Source organism: Schistocerca serialis, chromosome 2 (assembly GCF_023864345.2).
Source record: "Schistocerca serialis cubense isolate TAMUIC-IGC-003099 chromosome 2, iqSchSeri2.2, whole genome shotgun sequence".
Taxonomy (NCBI): Eukaryota; Metazoa; Arthropoda; class Insecta; order Orthoptera; family Acrididae; genus Schistocerca; species Schistocerca serialis.
In genome coordinates, this window is record NC_064639.1 from 797,984,826 (window position 1) to 798,003,316 (window position 18,491).

Here is an 18,491-nt window from a genome sequence, read left to right on the forward strand (position 1 = left end):
GGATATCGACATATCCTTTCAGTTATTGACAATTGCCAATGAAGTTCTCGTTTCCGTTGCCCTGCCCCAACAACAAACCAAGGCAGGCAATTCAAGTCAGCACCTTTTTACTGAACTCTGTCACAGTGTGCGGTGATCAGCACTTTCGAACAATAACTTACCATCAACAAAGTAATGGTCTCTTTGAATGCTGGCACTACGCCCTGTTCCATGGCTTCTTCTAGATTGTGTATGGCTTCTGAACATCTCCGTGCATCTCTCGCTGAACGCCTTTATAGACAAACTTTCTCTCTTCCGGCGGATTTCAAGAACCAATCACAATTACCTAAAGACAAAGAACTGCCGCAGCTTGTCTGCTAATTCACACAACATAAGATACTATCGCCGCATGCGCATGGACTGCAGAAAACCTTCGTTCATAAAGATCTGGGGGACTCAGACCACGCAATACTGCGCGATGATTCTGTTCGACCGGCATTATACCCGCCTTACTCAGGACCTCACAGAGTAATTAGATGGGGCGACAATACCTTTGACATTCTGATTCTCCCCCAGCATCAGGTTCCGTCATCAGAACAAGACACATCCACTGCATCGTATCCACTGCGCCCCTTCTTTCAGCCTCCACCAGTTGCCATTCGCGTTTTCTACGACCTCATCGGCTATCAGATAATATCTCACAGTAGCACCTCTTTTGACTGCTACCGGCCACCTCCACTCCACCCACTTATTGCAGCAGGGAAATATCTGTGAAGTGTTTACAAGAATGTATGTGCAAATGTGCCTCCTGAGTGATGTCATACACATGAACAGGATGGAGAAACCACTATGATGGTGCCGAAAAGTTAAAAAAAACGCTTTTCTTGGATTATGTGGAACATGAATTACACATCATTCAAGAGCAAAAATAAATCATGCATTCAGACAGGTTACACCTGATGATGTCCACCCGTGGCTCTGCGTGTGCAGCCAACCACGGCGGGGAAGGTGGCGCACGCCTGCGCGAAGTTGAGCAGCATCAGCCTCCACCCACCTGTGCTCCGCACTCCCAGGAGGTGGGAGGGGGTCTGTGACGGCTTAGCGGGGATCAAGGGTTTCAATGCAATGAGGAAATTCTGCATCTACATCTACATCTACATCTACATGATTACTCTGCAATTCACATTTAAGTGCTTGGCAGAGGGTTCATCGGACCACAATCATACTATCTCTCTACCATTCCACTCCCGAACAGCGCGCGGGAAAAACGAACACCTAAACCTTTCTGTTCGAGCTCTGATTTCTCTTATTTTATTTTGATGATCATTCCTACCTATGTAGGTTGGGCTCAACAAAATATTTTCGCATTCGGAAGAGAAAGTTGGTGACTGAAATTTCGTAAATAGATCTCGCCGCGACGAAAAACGTCTTTGCTTTAATGACTTCCATCCCAACTCCCGTATCATATGTGCCACACTCTCTCCCATACTACGTGATAATACAAATCGAGCTGCCCTTTCGATGTCCTCCGTCAATCCCACCTGGTAAGGATCCCACACCGCGCAGCAATATTCTAACACAGGACGAACGAGTGTAGTGTAAGCTGTCTCTTTAGCGGACTTGCATCTTCTAAGTGTCCTGCCAATGAAACGCAACCTTTGGCTCGCCTTCCCCACAATATTATCTATGTGGTCTTTCCAACTGAAGTTGTTCGTAATTTTAACACCCAGGTACTTAGTTGAATTGACAGCCTTGAGAATTGTACTATTTATCGAGTAATCGAATTCCAACGGATTTCTTTTGGAACTCATGTGGATCACCTCACACTTTTCGTTATTTAGCGTCAACTGCCACCTGCCACAACATACAGCAATCTTTTCTAAATTGCTTTGCAACTGATACTGTCTTCGGATGACCTTACTAGACGGTAAATTACAGCATCATCTGCGGACACCCCAAGAGAACTGCTCAGATTTTCTGTGGACGGCGCTCCAGCTCCGCTGTAGCAACAGTACCTAGCTCAGTCAGCTCGAGACTTGTGTTTTGTATGTGCCTACATCTGTTAATAAAGTGCAGATATTTGATATTTACGGCCTCCATCACTCCATCTGCAGTATCCTTACCCACGTCTACTCTAAAAAATAAAAGAAAATGTGATTGGTAAAAGTAAGCTTTGAGTTTCAGTTTGTAGAAGAAAGATGCAAAGCGTTTCGAAACTGGTTACGTGTGATGATGAATAACTCAACTGGTAAGAGATATCCCGCGAAATCCATGGCTCTGAGTTAGAGTCTTGGTTCAGGACACGTTGTTTATCTGGCAGGAATTTTCATTTAAATTTGCCTCTTCTTATGCTACTTGATTGCAAGACCAAAGACTGTCTGCTTCGTATGTCACATTGGTTTACATACAGTGAGTCTTCCGAATACTCTGCTCAGGAACAATGAGCTCGTTTGCGTCACTTTGCCGGTCGGAGTGGCGGTGCGGTTCTAGGCGCTACAGTCTGGAGCCGAGCGACCGCTCCGGTCGCAGGTTCGAATCCTGCCTCGGGCATGGATGTGCGTGATGTCCTTAGGTCAGTTAGGTTTAATTAGTTCTAAATTCTAGGTGACTGATGACCTCAGAAGTTAAGTCGCATAGTGCTCAGAGCCATTTTTTTGCGTCACTTTCTTCAGACGTGGTGTGAAATGCATGTCTGAGGTGGCCTAAAAATTAATCGCTCTTAAGGTGTACACGATGTTTCCGTAATGATGACACTAACTCTGAAGAATGATGAAGAACGCCAAAAGCGTCAGTCTGACTTGGGGAGTTCCCGACCGAAGACGACTAGGGCGGAATTCATCGGCAACAACAAGAAAAAATTCACATTTACCGTGGGTTTACACAATTTTAAATGCGGTAATGTTGGGTAATTGCGTGGCCCTAGATTAAATTAGTTGAAGAAATGCAACAGCCAGCCAACGTTTTAGCTGTTTCTGTTCAAATCGTTCAAATGGCTCTGAGCACTATGGGACTTAACTTCTGAGGTCATCAGTCCCCTAGAACTAAGAACTACTAAACCTAACTAGCCTAAGGACACCACACACATCCATGTCCGACGCAGGATTCGAACCTGCGACCGCAGCGGTCGCGCGGTTCCAGACTGTAGCGCCTAGAACCGCTCCGCCTCCCCGGCCGGCGCTGTTTCTCTATTTCCTCAAGTAATACCGTTGGTCTTATGACCACGATAAAAATCTAAGGGGTCATCGTCGTCGTCGTACGTACAGGAATTAGATATGTGCATGTTCTTTCTTCACAGAGTTTACGTTACTGTAGCCTTCGTCGACCAATGTCTTTTCTTATTTCGGGTTGTAGGCCAGAAATATCTCTGGTAGTCTTTCAGCTCTTATTCTACTCATATGTTGTTTCCATCCAGCTCTGTGTGTTCATTTATTTCCTCATTGACAGTATGTGCATTGACAAGCTTTATTAAATCTCTGTGTCGCCATTCGCCCTCCTCAAGAATCTCATCTCTGCTGCTTGTATTTTGCTGCTATCTCTCATTTTATTCATCCAACTCTCGCTTACATAAAATAGTAATGGAGTCGCCATAGTTTAATACACTTTAATTTTTGTGTGTTGTCGATGTCTGTAGTTAAGTGTTGTATATATTGCTCCACATGCTGCATGAAATATAGATATAGAATTTCATCTATGTTATTATCGTAACCCTAAATCGTTTTGCAGCCCAGATATTTCAAATGTGACAGCTGTTTACTTACTTAGTAGTTAATTACTATTTTCGACTGTATTACCTAACGTTTTATGTAGTGAACATTTACGATTGTATTCTATATGCATTTGATACCGTCGATGTACTCCTAATTGGAAGTCGTCTTTCCTTTCTTGGATTATTACTTTATCATTTACAAATATTAATGCACTTAGATTAGCTTATTTATCTAATTTAATCCCTAGATAATTATCTTATTTACAGGTTTTAAGGACATTGTCAATACAAAAATTAAAAAGACTAGCTGAAAGAGGGCACTGCTGTCTCAGTCTTTACAGATTTTTATCTCATTTGTCCTTTTCTCTTCTTCGTTTACTACTATTTACGTTTTAAGCCATGTTTTTGACATACCGTATTTTATGAGTGTAGGTGGGCGGCGACTGTTATTAATTGCTACACATAATTACCAGATGGGTCTATGTATTTTTGTAACCATTCTATTTATCTCTGTAATACGTAAAAGGTTGTTCAAAGTGGCGTCCTACAGCTTCTATGACATCATGACATTGTCACTCGCATTTCTGTTGCACCTGTTAGTGGAATTCGCTAGCCTCATACTTAAAACTGTTCACGGATACTACACGCACCGTGCGTGTGTCTGACCAGCAGTTATTCCTCGCCAGGAGATGCTGCTATCGCCTGGACGGCTTTATATCGATAGTATGTCGGTGGTAATAGCGTTCTGTCTGATCAATCTAGTTCCTGCTGTACAGTAATTGAAAGGATATTCTACTCGACTAACATATATCTTAATTTTACTCAGCCGTCAATTGGTGTCATCATATTTCTGTGGGCTAGCCATTTACGCAAAATATAAAACAATATATTTACATTTAGAAGTTTATATAGGTTAGTTATAAATTTTTAGCTGTCACCTAAAAGAAATTACGATACGTAATTAATTTTTCAATTATTTGTAGGTACGTGACTGCAGTCTGAGACGTTCTTACTCGTCCGTCGTCTCGAAACTTTCGTAGCGTCTGGTAAAGTCCTGTCGCGGCGACGGCCAGAGTTGATGAACTACACTCATGCTCATAAATTTAGGATAACTGCTGAATGTGGTGTCACACGACGTGGCACTACACAAAACTGGCGCTAATAGCATAGGCACATAGGGAACACACACGACACAGATATGTAAGTCCACGGTATTGGTGATAAGTTGAGAAAACCGTCCCGAAACACATGTGCTACAAAACGCCACTGTTTCCTGCGCATGTACCCCGATATCAATATGGGATATGATCACCATGCACACGTACACAGGCCGCACAACGGGTTGGCATACTCTGGATCAGGTGCTCGAGTAGCTGCTGGGGTATAGCTTCCCATTCTTGCACCAGTGCCTGTCGGAGCTCTTGAAGTGTCGTACGGATTTGAAGAAGTGCAGCGATACGTCGACCGAGAGCATCCCAGACGTGCTCGATGGGGTTTAGGTCTGGAGAACAGGCAGGCCACTCCATTTGCCAGACATCTTGTGTTTCGAGGTACACCTCCACGATGGCAGTTAAGTGGGGCCGTGCGTTATCATCCATCAGGAGGAAGGTGGGACTCACTGCACCCCTGAAAAGGCGGACATACTGGTGCGAAATGACGTCCCGATACACCTGATCTGTTACAGTTCCTCTGTCAAACACATGCAGGGGTGTACGTGCACCAATCATAATCCCACCTCACACCATCAAACCACGACCTCCATACAGGTCCCTTTCAAGGACATTCAGGGGTTGGTGTCCGGTTCCTGGTTCACGCCAGATGAAAACCTGGCGAGAATCACTGTTCAGACTATACCTGGACTCGTCCGTGAACATAACTTGGATCACTATTCCAACGACCATGTACTGCGTTCTTGACACCAGGCTTTACGGGCTCTCCTGTGACCAGGGGTCAGTAGAATGCACCTTGCAGGTCTCCGGGCGAATAAACCATGTCTGTTCAGTCGTCTGTAGACTGTGTGTCTGGAGACAACTGTTCCAGTGGCTGTGATAAGGTCCCGAGTACCTGCAGTACTCCGTGGCAGTCTGCGGGCACTGATGGTGAGATATCGGTCTTCTTGTGGTGATGTACACTGTGGACGTCACGTAGTGTATCGCTTGGACACGTTTCCTGTCTGCTGGTATCGTTGCCATAATCTTGAGATCGTGCTACGACCTGCTGTGTTTGATCAGTCTCCAGTTGCCCTTGTATTCTACCCTTCATAACGTCATCAATATGTGTTATTTTCAACACAGTCACCATTAGCACGTCTGAAAACGTCTGCACACTTACTCGCTGCACCGTACTCTGACATGCACCAACACACCTCTGCGTATGTGGACTGCTGCCGGCGCCACCATGCGACGACCGCAGGTCAAATGCACCGCATGGTCATACCCCGAGGTGATTTAAACCCGCAGACAGCCCACCAGAGCGTCGTTTCACCATGTATCAGCATTATCCTTAAGAGCAAGGGTGTAGTAGCACCATGCGGAGCGCGAGCCAACTCTCGCGATGTATATCTAAGAAGACTTTCTCTCAAACGTTTGTTGATAGAGCTGGATAATTTCTAGGTTCTGATACATCCACGCTATAAAGCCAAATAATGGCCGCCAGCCTGCTTAGACACGCGAGATAGGATTAAAACAGTCACTTCCACTACACCACTATTCAGTGTCCTGACGCCATCTCATTATCTTCAAAACCTCCCAAGCCTGACCACTAGATTAGGTAACAAGCACCGCAATCAGTCACTACACCATCACCAGCCGGTATCTCCCACCTCTTCTGTAAACATCAAAGGAACACAGTCTGGAGTCGAAGAGGCTAAGGACATAGATGAGAACTCCGCACTTCAAGTTTCTATTGAAGCAAAACTCTGTTATCTTCTAAAAACACTCGCCAAGTCCCCTTCGTCCATTAGATAACACCTCCAGCTAGCCAGTTGCACCACGTTCTGTCAGGCAGCCTGTCCTTAAACAGTCAGTGTACGCTAAACAGCAATATCCATCGCGACGCCAGGCAACAGACTGACGGTGAGACGCTCCCAAGCGCGTCAAAGGGAACGCACATTCAGTCACTTTCTAAATCTTCTATACACGAAAAAAACGTTTCTGGCCCCTGCCTACGAACTTCCGACATACGCCTTCTCATCACCTCCACCCAGACGGCCCAAATCGCCTCCTGCACCCTACCCGGACCATCGACTTACTCCTCGATTTCACGGGGCTGACCACTGTCCCACAGCATTCTTTTCACATGCAGACGTTTTGGAAAATAAGACTGCAGAACAGAAAGTGGAGATTACGGTTGACCATTTCTTACTAACGTTCATAATCCTCTTTTAAGGTGCTGTTGCCTGCTGACACTCTCAGGAATTCGTTTCTCATAAGGTACCAGGAAATAAAAGCCATTCTGTGGGAAACACATTCGCCACTGAGGACCACCCAGTCGGGACGGAACATCACCCATTAGCTAGATTAGAACAATCCATGCCCTTTATCTCCAGGCTGTAGAATAGAGCTGCATTCCCGCAGACACTCGGAAGCCGACGCTGTCGCTCACAATAGGGACCACCGCTCGCCGACAGTCGCGGCCTAGAAATGATCCGTTACTAGTTCTCGCACAGACTGGAACCCCTTAATACGTCGCTAAACATGGCGCAGCCCCTTGATACACTAGAGTATTGTGCGGTAATTCGTTTTCTACGTTCGAAGAGGATCAACGCATAACAATCCAAGATAGTGTACGGCAAGAATACAGCGTCATGTGACACAGTGGTTAGGTGGCTTACAGTGTGGTTAAACAAATCTGTATGACGAAGAACAAAGTAATAAGCCATCTCTCTGCAAAAAAACAGGAATCGTAAGAGTAGTGGCGGCAATGGTGATCCCAACATCGGCGTATCACAATCGAAGAGATAATGGAGACCGCTAAAATCAGTCGTAGATCAGTTTTCAACTTCTTGCACGTCAGTTTGGAAATGATAAGTTCGCTGCCTACTGAGTTCCGAGACAGTTCACACCCATGGGAAAAGTCTCCAAACCGAGGTAGCAGCAGAAATATTACAGCAACGTTTGGCCAGTCCAGATGACCTCTTTGACCACCTGGTCACCATGGACGAGGCCCCAAATAAAGGCGTAAAGCAAACAGTGGAAACATGTTGACTCACCAAAACCAAAACCAAAAAAGACAGAGAGACAACCATCATCAGGCAATGTGCTACTGAATTTATTTAGGACTGCTGTGGTGTGGCGCTAACAGGTGTTCTCGTAAGAGGAAAACCGTCACTGGAGAATACTATCAAAATACACTACTGGCCATTAAAATTGCTACACCACGAAAATGACATGCTACCGACGCGAAATTTAACCGACAGGAAGAAGATGCTGTGATATGCAAATGATTAGCTTTTCTTAGCATTCACACAAGGTTGGCGCCGGTGGCGACATCTACAACGAGCTGACAGGAGAAAAGTTTCCAACAGATTTCTCATACACAAACAGCAGTTGACCGGCATTGCCTGGTGAAACGTTGTTCTGATGACTCGTGTAAGGAGGAGATATGCGTACCATCACGTTTCCGAGTTTGACAAATGTCGGATTGTAGCCTATCGCGCTTGCGGTTTATCGTATCGCGACATTGCTACTCGCGTTGGTCGAGATCCGATGACTGTTAGCAGAATATGGAATCGGTGGGATCAGGAGGGTAATACGGAACGCCGTGCTGGATCCCAACGGACTCGTATCACTAGCAGTCGAGATGACAGACATCTTATGCACATGGCTGTAACGGATCGTGCAGCCACGTCTCGATCCCTGAGTCAACAGATGGGGACGTTTGCAAGACAACAACCATCTGCACGAACAATTCGACCACGTTTGCAGCAGCATGGACTATCAGCTCGGAGACCATGGCTGCGGTTACCTTTGACGCTGCATCACAGACAGGAGCGCCTGCGATAGTGTACTCAACGACGAACCTGGGTGCACGAATGGCAAAATGTAATTTTTTTCGGATGAATCCAGGTTATGTTTACAGCATCATTATGGTCGCATCTGTGTTTGGTGACATCGTGGTGAACGCACATTGGAAGCGTGTATTCGTCATCGCCATACTTGTGTATCGCCCGGCGTGATGGTATGGGATGCCATTGGTTACACGTCTCGGTCACCTCTTGTTCGCATTGACAGCACTTGAACAGTGGACGTTACATTTCAGATGTGTTATGACCCGTGGCTCGGTCCCTGCGAAACCCTACATTTCAGCAGGATAATCCACGACCGCGTGTTGCAGGTCCTGTACGGACCTTTCTGGATACAGAAAATGTTCGACTGCTGCCCTGGCCAGCACATTCTCCAGACCTCTCACCAATTGGAGCGTCTGGTCAGTGGTGGCCGAGCAACTGGCTCGTCACAATACGCCAGTCACTACTCTTGATGAACTGTGGTATCGTGCTGAGGCTGCATGGGCAGCTGTACCTGTACACGCCATCCAAGCTCTGTTTGACTCAATGCCCAGGCGTATCAAGCCGTTATTACGGCCAGAGGTGGTTGTTCTGGGTACTGATTTCTCACGATCTATGCACCCAAATTGCGTGAAAATGTATAATATATTTGTCCAATGAATACCCGTTTATCATCTGCATTTCTTCTTGGTGTAGCAATTTTAATGGCCAGTAGTGTACGTTGGTGAGATAATTGGAGACTGACAAAATTAAGAGTCATGGGAAGTTGTCAGAGGGAGTGTTTAAGTTGCATGGAAAGTCACTGCTCATTTTGCACAGGACATATTGCTTCTCTTTGGGCTGTCCGATTTTGCCTCACTCCCCCCCCCCCCCCCCTCTCCCAATATTCTCCAGACATGGCACCCAGTGACTTCTTCTTCTTTTCTGAGACGAAGAAACCATTGGTTGTGAGGTTTTTGCAGGTGATTATCCTGAACTGCCAAAACGTAGACTTCGCTACTACATCATTCATAGTTGGTAAAAATATGTCGCACTGAAGGCTGAATGTGTTGAAAAAGACTAACACCATCGCAAAATTTTAAGGTCGTAGCTTGATTCTTTCAAGGTGATAAATGAAACTTTATGTCTAGCCTTCCTAGAAGGTTTAGTCATTGACCACCACCAGCTTGGCGCTGCATCTCACCTTCACCTCCCCCTTCTGCCTCTCCTCCGCCGTGATAACGTCTGCCTTCACGACCAACGGCAGCTGCTGAGTCGCCTCTTCCTCGCCCTTCCTGAAGGCGACCCTCACCCTGGACATCTGGCTGCCGTAGCCGGCGCCAGCCTTGTTCGCCGGCTCCACCGCGATGGACTCCACGGTGATGGTTCCACAGGACAAATGTCTCTTCAGGGCCGCCTCCATCATGGCGTGGTCGATATAATCTGTCACTTCCGGACCATTGCTTCCTGGCGCATTCATAGTCCTGTTAACAAATGGAGAAGTTCTGTTTGTGGGAGGATCACTATGCCAAGAAACACAGAAAGGAAAGGGTATAATAGATTTGTATCTCAACAGTTTCTCAGAGCGCTCAGCGTGGAACTCTGTTCACCTTTTCTGTCTTGAAAACGATTTTAAAGAAAGTTTTTACACACGTTTGCTTCACAGGTGGTTATGTTACTTTCGTAGGCATTAAGATATTCGTCACACTTAGTGAATGTTCTTTGACAGAAGCGAGTTTTAGTTGCAGACAATGATAAAAAACAACAGGCAGCCTCATCAGGACTGTGAACTGGATGGATTTCAAGTTTGACTTATATGGACTCTGTGTGCCGAAAGTGAGGCTGACTTTCTGTCTGTATGGACTACGACACTACAAGACGATCTCCAGTGCTTCTTCCTGTGTGTGTCTTTCTAGAAACTACCTTAAAGTTTTTGGTAGGCCTATCATTGTGCACCACAAAGCTGTGAATCTCATTTGTTGGTCCAAAGACACAGGTTCATTATGAAAAGTTTCGAGGAGAAAGTTGCCACCAACTTATTTTCCGATTTTCATAAAGCATTTCATTTTTGTTCGTGTATATTTCATTGGGAGACAGCCACATGGTCAACTAACTCTGTTTCTAGATCTAATCCGTCATTTCAAAAAATTTCAAAAAATTTGGCATTAAAAACTTTAAAAAGAGCGGATTTTTCTGGATTTTTAATCTGGAAAGTAAAACGTTATCTAGCCTGAGTATGACGATAATAATTTTGATGAAATTATTCGCGATATTGAGTCGGTAATTTACGAGAATTATTTTAACTTAGAACTTAATCTGACTTGAACTAGATGTTACCTAACACACTGGGCATATTTCTCGGAAACGACTGTACTCTAATACGAGCATGATTTCACTGTCTCAGAGTTATGTTCTGAAAACTTAACCGATAATTATACGCAGCAGATATTTTGTGCATCTGTCGCCTATCTTGTGGACTTCTACGGTCAAAAACTTTGCGCTGAAAGAAAATATATTCCAATTTCTGATAGCGCCATATCTGTCGCAAACGTGTGTAATTTGGTGATGTATCGACGCAACGATGAAGAAAATTATTGGCTGGGCTAGAAGAAATCGCTAAACAATTGAAAGCAAAGTTACCGAAGTCAGTGGGATCTCCAGTTATAAATATTAACGTAAGTATATATGACCAGTGGTTGAAGAGATGCAATATGTGAGTACATATTACCGAAGTACAAACCACACAAGGTCATACATCAGCTGTAGGTACAAAAAGTCGTAAGAAGGCACATGGAAGGAAACTATAAGATATTGTAAAGAAAGAACACGAGAAACAACGTTGTCCACACGGGCTTCAAGAAACACTGAATTATTAACTGATTGTGAAACCAGTTACAATTCAAGTATAGGACTTGCAAACGCCGAATAATTGCATTTTCGCAACCAAATTATGGCAAAATTGTATCTTTAGTTTTAATCAGTAACTTGCACAAGATATATAGGTGGTTAAGAAAGAGACCAGGCCCACGAAACGAACGTTGGGTCCGCGATAATAGCCTCACGTCGTTCCCGTGAGGTGACTAAGTGTAAGTCTTTAGCAACGGCGTATACGTATCGTAAGAACATACAACATTTACATCCTTCTCTTAAACGAGAGGGGGGACGGAGGGGGTGGACTGAAGGCCATACGTGAAATACTCCAGAGCTCGCATCGCAGCCTATCTAACACACTCCGTTCAATCGTTCTCTCTACTGCGGCCACCAAAAGAGTGAATGCCTGTTCACACAAAGCGTTTACCTGCATTTTCCGCACCAGAAGCTGCCGCACGTTCTCTGACCAAACTCACGGAGTAAGCTTAAAGTTCAAACGCCAACTCACACTCGACGTCAAGGCGACATCACCGTCGAACGGTGGAAGTTTCACACTAGACGGGACGTCAACACGACGTCAGTACGCTTAGTCCAGTACGGAACGGTGAAAGTGAGATACGACACATCATTTGTGACACGAAACGTCGGAGTACAAAGCCACAGTTAAGGAACTGCCAATAACGAAGTTTATTAATGGCCAAAGCAAACTTCATAGCGGAGGTCCTCGATCAGTTATTTGTGTGGTAAATTGCTGAGAAGTGAAACAACATTTCGAAACATCGATATTTATTTGGTATCGACTGCGATCTTATTCACTACATGATTTTTTTTTTTCTACGTAGCGGATAATATTCTTTTCTCCTTCAATAGAGTTGACTTTTCTATTTAATATAAGTTTATTTTATTTGCTTGTTTATACACAGTGTACGTGTCAGCTCCGTTCACTGGAAAAACCTGCGTCATTGAATATTTGCAATTTGTCACGAAAACAAAAGAAAATAATAAAAATAGATTAAGAAAACACAAATGCACAAAATCCACTTCTATCATAAGTATGCACAGCGATGATAGCAGACAACGGCACAGTCCCCCCCTCCCCCCCCCCCTCAACACCCCCACCCCCCCTCCCCCAACACATGCCAAATTCCCGTGCCGTTCATGGCCTGAATCAATGTCGTCATTTGGAACGCATTGTGGAATGTTTTGACGTCACGTTCCGTTCCATTCCGCCAAGTGTGAGTCTATCTTAATGCATGTGTGGCTAGAGCCGAAAGCCCTTCAGGCGTGTCGAAAGTATAAGAAAATTGTGCTTTGTCACAGTTCGTCTCTGCCGAAGTAGCAACGGCGGTAAGAGTTATTGCATATACAGCCATTCTTCAACAGTTCGAGCAGTTTTGCATTGTGTTGATGTGACCACTTACATTTAAAACTATTTGAGCAATTTTGCATCGTGTTCTTGTGATCACTTAAATTTAAAAGTATTCTGCTGTGCCTAGAAACAACTCGGATCATTTTGCAAATAGTGAACAGAACGCCCTAGTCTTTCGTCATTGGGAGTATAATCATACTACTGTGCCTTAAAAGACTACAAAAAGGTACCAAGATTGATTTATAAGACTTGTTACTAAATAAAAGAAGAAGATACACATTTTATCTGCTACAAAAACATATATTAAAATAACTTGCCTATTGTAAGTGAAAGATTACCATCGAATATCACATTTCGATTATCGCGTTGTATTTTTTTTTTTTTTTCTTGAAGTGTATCCCTCTCATTGTGCACTGGAAAGGGAATTTCTATTGTAACGGCGAGCTCATTCACTCGTACCACTGTTGCTCACTGGCGTGGCCTTGTGTCATTCTCAAAAGGATCACATATGAGTGTTCCTTGCGTAGCCACAGGACCTTAACACTTCGTCACGTATCAGACCCACAAAAAATAGTTAAAATAATATTTGAAATGTTAATTTCCTTCCCAGCTTTGGAGGCCTCACATTTTGGTGCCTTAGAGCTGATTCATCAATTTGGCAGAGTCAGATCTGGAATGAATACCAAACAACTGCTGCCTTTCTGTTAACACTAGCGAACCCAGAAATGCTTCACAGTTGGTAAATGACTTGTGTACATGTCCTAATCTTCCCTCGCTTCAGTCTGGAACCGCGCTACTGCTACGGTCGCAGGTTCGAATCCTGCCTCGGGAATGGATGTGTGTGTTTTTGTCCTTGGGTTAGTTACGTTTAAGTAGTTCTAAGTCTAGGGGACTGATGACCTCCGATGTTAAGTCCCATAGTGCTCAGAGCCATTTGAACCATGTGCTAATCTTCCCCCCCCCCCCTCCCCCTTCTCTGTCAACCTCTTCCTCCACTCTCTTCATCCATTTCCACCTCCTCCTTCTCTTTCCACTGTTTCTCCCCCCCCCCCCTTCTCTCTCCACATCCCCATCCACCCAACTACATCCACTTCCTGCCCCCCTCCCCCTATCTGTCCTTTATTGGTTTATTATTGTTGTAAATTCAGATTCCGCAGTAGCATTTTAATCATAAGCCGCTAAGCCACAAGTATAGTTTTCCTGTTTTCTATGAAAACCGACTGCAAGGTAGAAAACAAAATACCACATCATTGTGCATTCGATTTTTGTTTAAAATTATAGATAATGAGAAACGATAGGGCCCATATATGGGAGAAACAATGTGTGTAATGGTTTAAATGTCCTGTTATCACAGTTAAAACTGGCTGCGAGAAAGAAAACAAAACTGCACATTCGAACCGCACAGCTTTTTTCTCATTTAACAGAAAACCTGTCACTGTTATTTAAAAAAATATGTTGCTGAAGTCCCTCTGAATCTTTCTCAGAGAATCCTGCAAAAATTTGAAGTAAATTGGTCAAGATGTTTTCAATTTTTAGGTAACAATGTTTATATATTTATATATTTCATATATATTATATATGTGTACAAAGAAATATATAGCCTATGTCTGTGCGAATGTTCGTTAAAGTATAGTGTAAAAATATGAAGTAAAATGGTCGAGTACTTTTGGTAACGTTTCTCCTTTATATTTTACATATATTTTTACGTATTATATTATATACATTAAAACATGTAGCATATGTCTCTCCGAATGTTCATTTGAGCATCGTGTAAAAATTTGATGTAAATCGGTTAAGTACACTTCCAGATCTTTGGTAGGAACGTCAATCAACGACTCTTATCTATGTAGTAGTATAGATTAATAAGCCAAGCCGGTTGAAAAGTGCAGGATTTCTTGTTGTTGGGTGTACTTCTGCAGATTGAGTAGATAAACGATTTCCAAAGTCCACTGCTTCTCGGCAACCTTATCTCTTCATACCTTCATGTCATTGGCAAAGTGAACGATAATGTCACTCGCTGGTTGTCACGATAGGTCCAAAAATGTTATGGCTGTGATATAATGGTTCTTTACTTCCATAATTAACTGAAAATAAGTAAGGAAGATTACGGTCTAATCTCATCGGAGACAAGGCCATCAGATGCAGAGCATTTTCGTGTTGTGGACAGATGGGAAATGAAGTCCACTGTGCCGTTTCAAATGAACCATCCGGGCGCTTACCTTCAGAGATTTAAGGAATCGCGTAAAAGCTAAATCTAGATAGTTGGACGGTGATTGGAACAGCTGGGTCCAATGTACAGCACTGAGCTACCTCAGACGGATAAAACGTTGCGAAACATGAAAGTAATTTTATGGCGATGAATTGAATTTATATACTGGAGTGGATAATTAATATTATCGTGTAAAAATTTGATGTAATTCGGTTAAGTACACTTCCAGATTTTTGGTAGGAACGCCAACCAACTACTCTTGTCTATGTAGTAGAACTTTGAGTTGTGCCGGTGTCTTATCCATTTATTGACACTAATAGTTACACTTCTACCTCTTCAATCCATTAATAGATGTTGGCGACCACATGTCGCATCATTCTCCTGTGAACTGCAGTATGTAATAGCTGATCTACACTTCGTAGTGCTGTCCACTGCTTTATGTTGTCCAACCAGGATGTTCTTCTTCGCCCTTGTCTTCTTTTTCATTCAATCTTCCCTTCTATTATTAACTGCAGAAGCATATATTTGGTGTTCCATACTATATGTCCTATGTATGCAGTTTTTCTTCTTTTAAGCACTGTCAACAGTTCTCGCTGCTTGTTCATTCGTTCCAGTACTTTGGTGTTGGTTATTCTTGCATTCCATGGTATTTTAAGCATTCTGCGATAAATCCACATTTCAAAGGCTTCACTTTCTTCGTTGTTGTCATATTTAGCGTCCACCCTTCAGAGCCATATACACTCCTGGAAATGGAAAAAAGAACACATTGACACCGGTGTGTCAGACCCACCATACTTGCTCTGGACACTGCGAGAGGGCTGTACAAGCAATGATCACACGCACGGCACAGCGGACACACCAGGAACCGCGGTGTTGGCCGTCGAATGGCGCTAGCTGCGCAGCATTTGTGCACCGCCGCCGTCAGTGTCAGCCAGTTTGCCGTGGCATACGGAGCTCCATCGCAGTCTTTAACACTGGTAGCATGCCGCGACAGCGTGGACGTGAACCGTATGTGCAGTTGACGGACTTTGAGCGAGGGCGTATAGTGGGCATGCGGGAGGCCGGGTGGACGCACCGCCGAATTGCTCAACACGTGGGGCGTGAGGTCTCCACAGTACATCGATGTTGTCGCCAGTGGTCGGCGGAAGGTACACGTGCCCGTCGACCTGGGACCGGACCGCAGCGACGCACGGATGCACGCCAAGACCGCAGGATCCTACGCAGTGCCGTAGGGGACCGCACCGCCACTTCCCAGCAAATTAGGGACACTGTTGCTCCTGGGGTATCGGCGAGGACCATTCGCAACCGTCTCCATGAAGCTGGGCTACGGTCCCGCACACCGTTAGGCCGTCTTCCGCTCACGCCCCAACATCGTGCAGCCCGCCTCCAGTGGTGTCGCGACAGGCGTGAATGGAGGGACGAATGGAGACGTGTCGTCTTCAGCGATGAGAGTCGCTTCTGCCTTGGTGCCAATGATGGTCGTATGCGTGTTTGGCGCCGTGCAGGTGAGCGCCACAATCAGGACTGCATACGACCGAGGCACACAGGGCCAACACCCGGCATCATGGTGTGGGGAGCGATCTCCTACACTGGCCGTACACCACTGGTGATCGTCGAGGGGACACTGAATAGTGCACGGTACATCCAAACCGTCATCGAACCCATCGTTCTACCTTTCCTAGACTGGCAAGGGAACTTGCTGTTCCAACAGGACAACGCACGTCCGCATGTATCCCGTGCCACCCAACGTGCTCTAGAAGGTGTAAGTCAACTACTCTGGCCAGCAAGATCTCCGGATCTGTCCCCCATTGAGCATGTTTGGGACTGGATGAAGCGTCGTCTCACGCGGTTTGCACGTCCAGCACGAACGCTGGTCTAACTGAGGCGCCAGGTGGTAATGGCATGGCAAGCCGTTCCACAGGACTACATCCAGCATCTCTACGATCGTCTCCATGGGAGAATAGCAGCCTGCATTGCTGCGAAAGGTGGATATACACTGTACTAGTGCCGACATTGTGCGTGCTCTGTTGCCTGTGTCTATGTGCGTGTGGTTCTGTCAGTGTGATCATGTGATGTATCTGACCCCAGGAATGTGTCAATAAAGTGTCCCCTTCCTGGGACAATGAATTCACGGTGTTCTTATTTCAATTTCCAGGAGTGTAGAAGCACGGACCAGGTGTAGCATTTTACAAACCGGTTCCAATGGTTCAAATGGCTCTGAGCACTATGGGACTTAACTTCTGAGGGCATTAGTCCCCTACAACTTAGAACTACTTAAACGTAACTAACCTAAGGACATCACACACATCCATGCCCGAGGCAGGATTCGAACCTGCGACCGTAGCGGTCGCGCGGTTCCAGACTGTAGCGCCTAGAACCGCTCGGCCACTCCGGCCGGCTTACAAACTGGACTCTAAGGTTTAGGTCTAGGTCTGCGCCTGTAAGAATATTCTTAAATTTTATGAAGGCGTTTCGGGTGTTCTCTATGCGACATTTTATTTCCGTGACAATCATAAAATCAGTCTTTTTGATGTTAATATTCAGACCTAGAGTATTGCTGTAATCCCCTACTATGTTGACGAGTTGTTGAAGGCCATCTAAATTAACAGCAATCAATACCGTGTCATCAGCATAGCGGACACTGTTGATATACACTACATTAACCTTCATGCCTTTTTCTACATCATCAAGTGTCTCCTGAAAAATACCCTTAGAGTATAAGTTAAATAACAGGGGTGACAGTATGCATGTATTGACCAAGTCTGTGACCTCATTATCAAGTTTAACCTGCGCTGTCTGATTCCAATATAAATTCTCTATACAGCGGATATCTGTCTCATATATATCAATTCTTTTAAGAATTTCCATAAGTTTATGATGTTGTACTCTATCGAATGCTTTTTCGTAGTCAATAAAACAGAGGCCTATATTTTTACCCTGATCATAGCAGTTTTGTAATAGAACTTGTAGTGCGACTGTTGCTTCTCTTGCACTTAAAACTTTCCTAAATCCAAACTGTGTCTCACTAATGAATTTCTCACGTTTTTCGTATAGCCTTTGATGGATGACTCTCAGAAATATTTTCAGAGAATAGCTCATAAGACTAATGAGTTAGCACTAAAGGAGCCGCACGGGATTAGCCGAGCGGCCTAGGGCGCTGCAGTCATGCACTGTGCGGCTGATCCCGGCGGAGGTTCGAGTCCTCCCTCGGGCATGGGTGTGTGTGTTTGTCCTTAGGATAAGTAGTGTGTAATGTTAGCAGATGACCTTAGCAGTTAAGTCCCATAAGATTTCACACACATTTGAACTTTTTTTTTTAACACTAAAGCTGCACATTTACCTCAGTTGTGCTATTGCATCATATAATAGTTGA

The 18,491-nt window shown here is 44.6% G+C and overlaps 1 protein-coding gene across 1 annotated transcript in view; it reads right to left on the reverse strand.

Annotated features, from left to right (window-relative positions):
- Window positions 1-18,491, reverse strand: part of LOC126456426 (uncharacterized) — a 73,390-nt gene that overhangs the window by 34,719 nt on the left and 20,180 nt on the right. Inside the window, exon 2 of the mRNA XM_050092177.1 lies at window positions 9,874-10,153. Within this exon, the coding sequence (XP_049948134.1) occupies window positions 9,874-10,149 (276 nt within the window). The 5' untranslated portion in view covers window positions 10,150-10,153. The remainder of the gene's footprint in view (window positions 1-9,873; window positions 10,154-18,491) is intronic.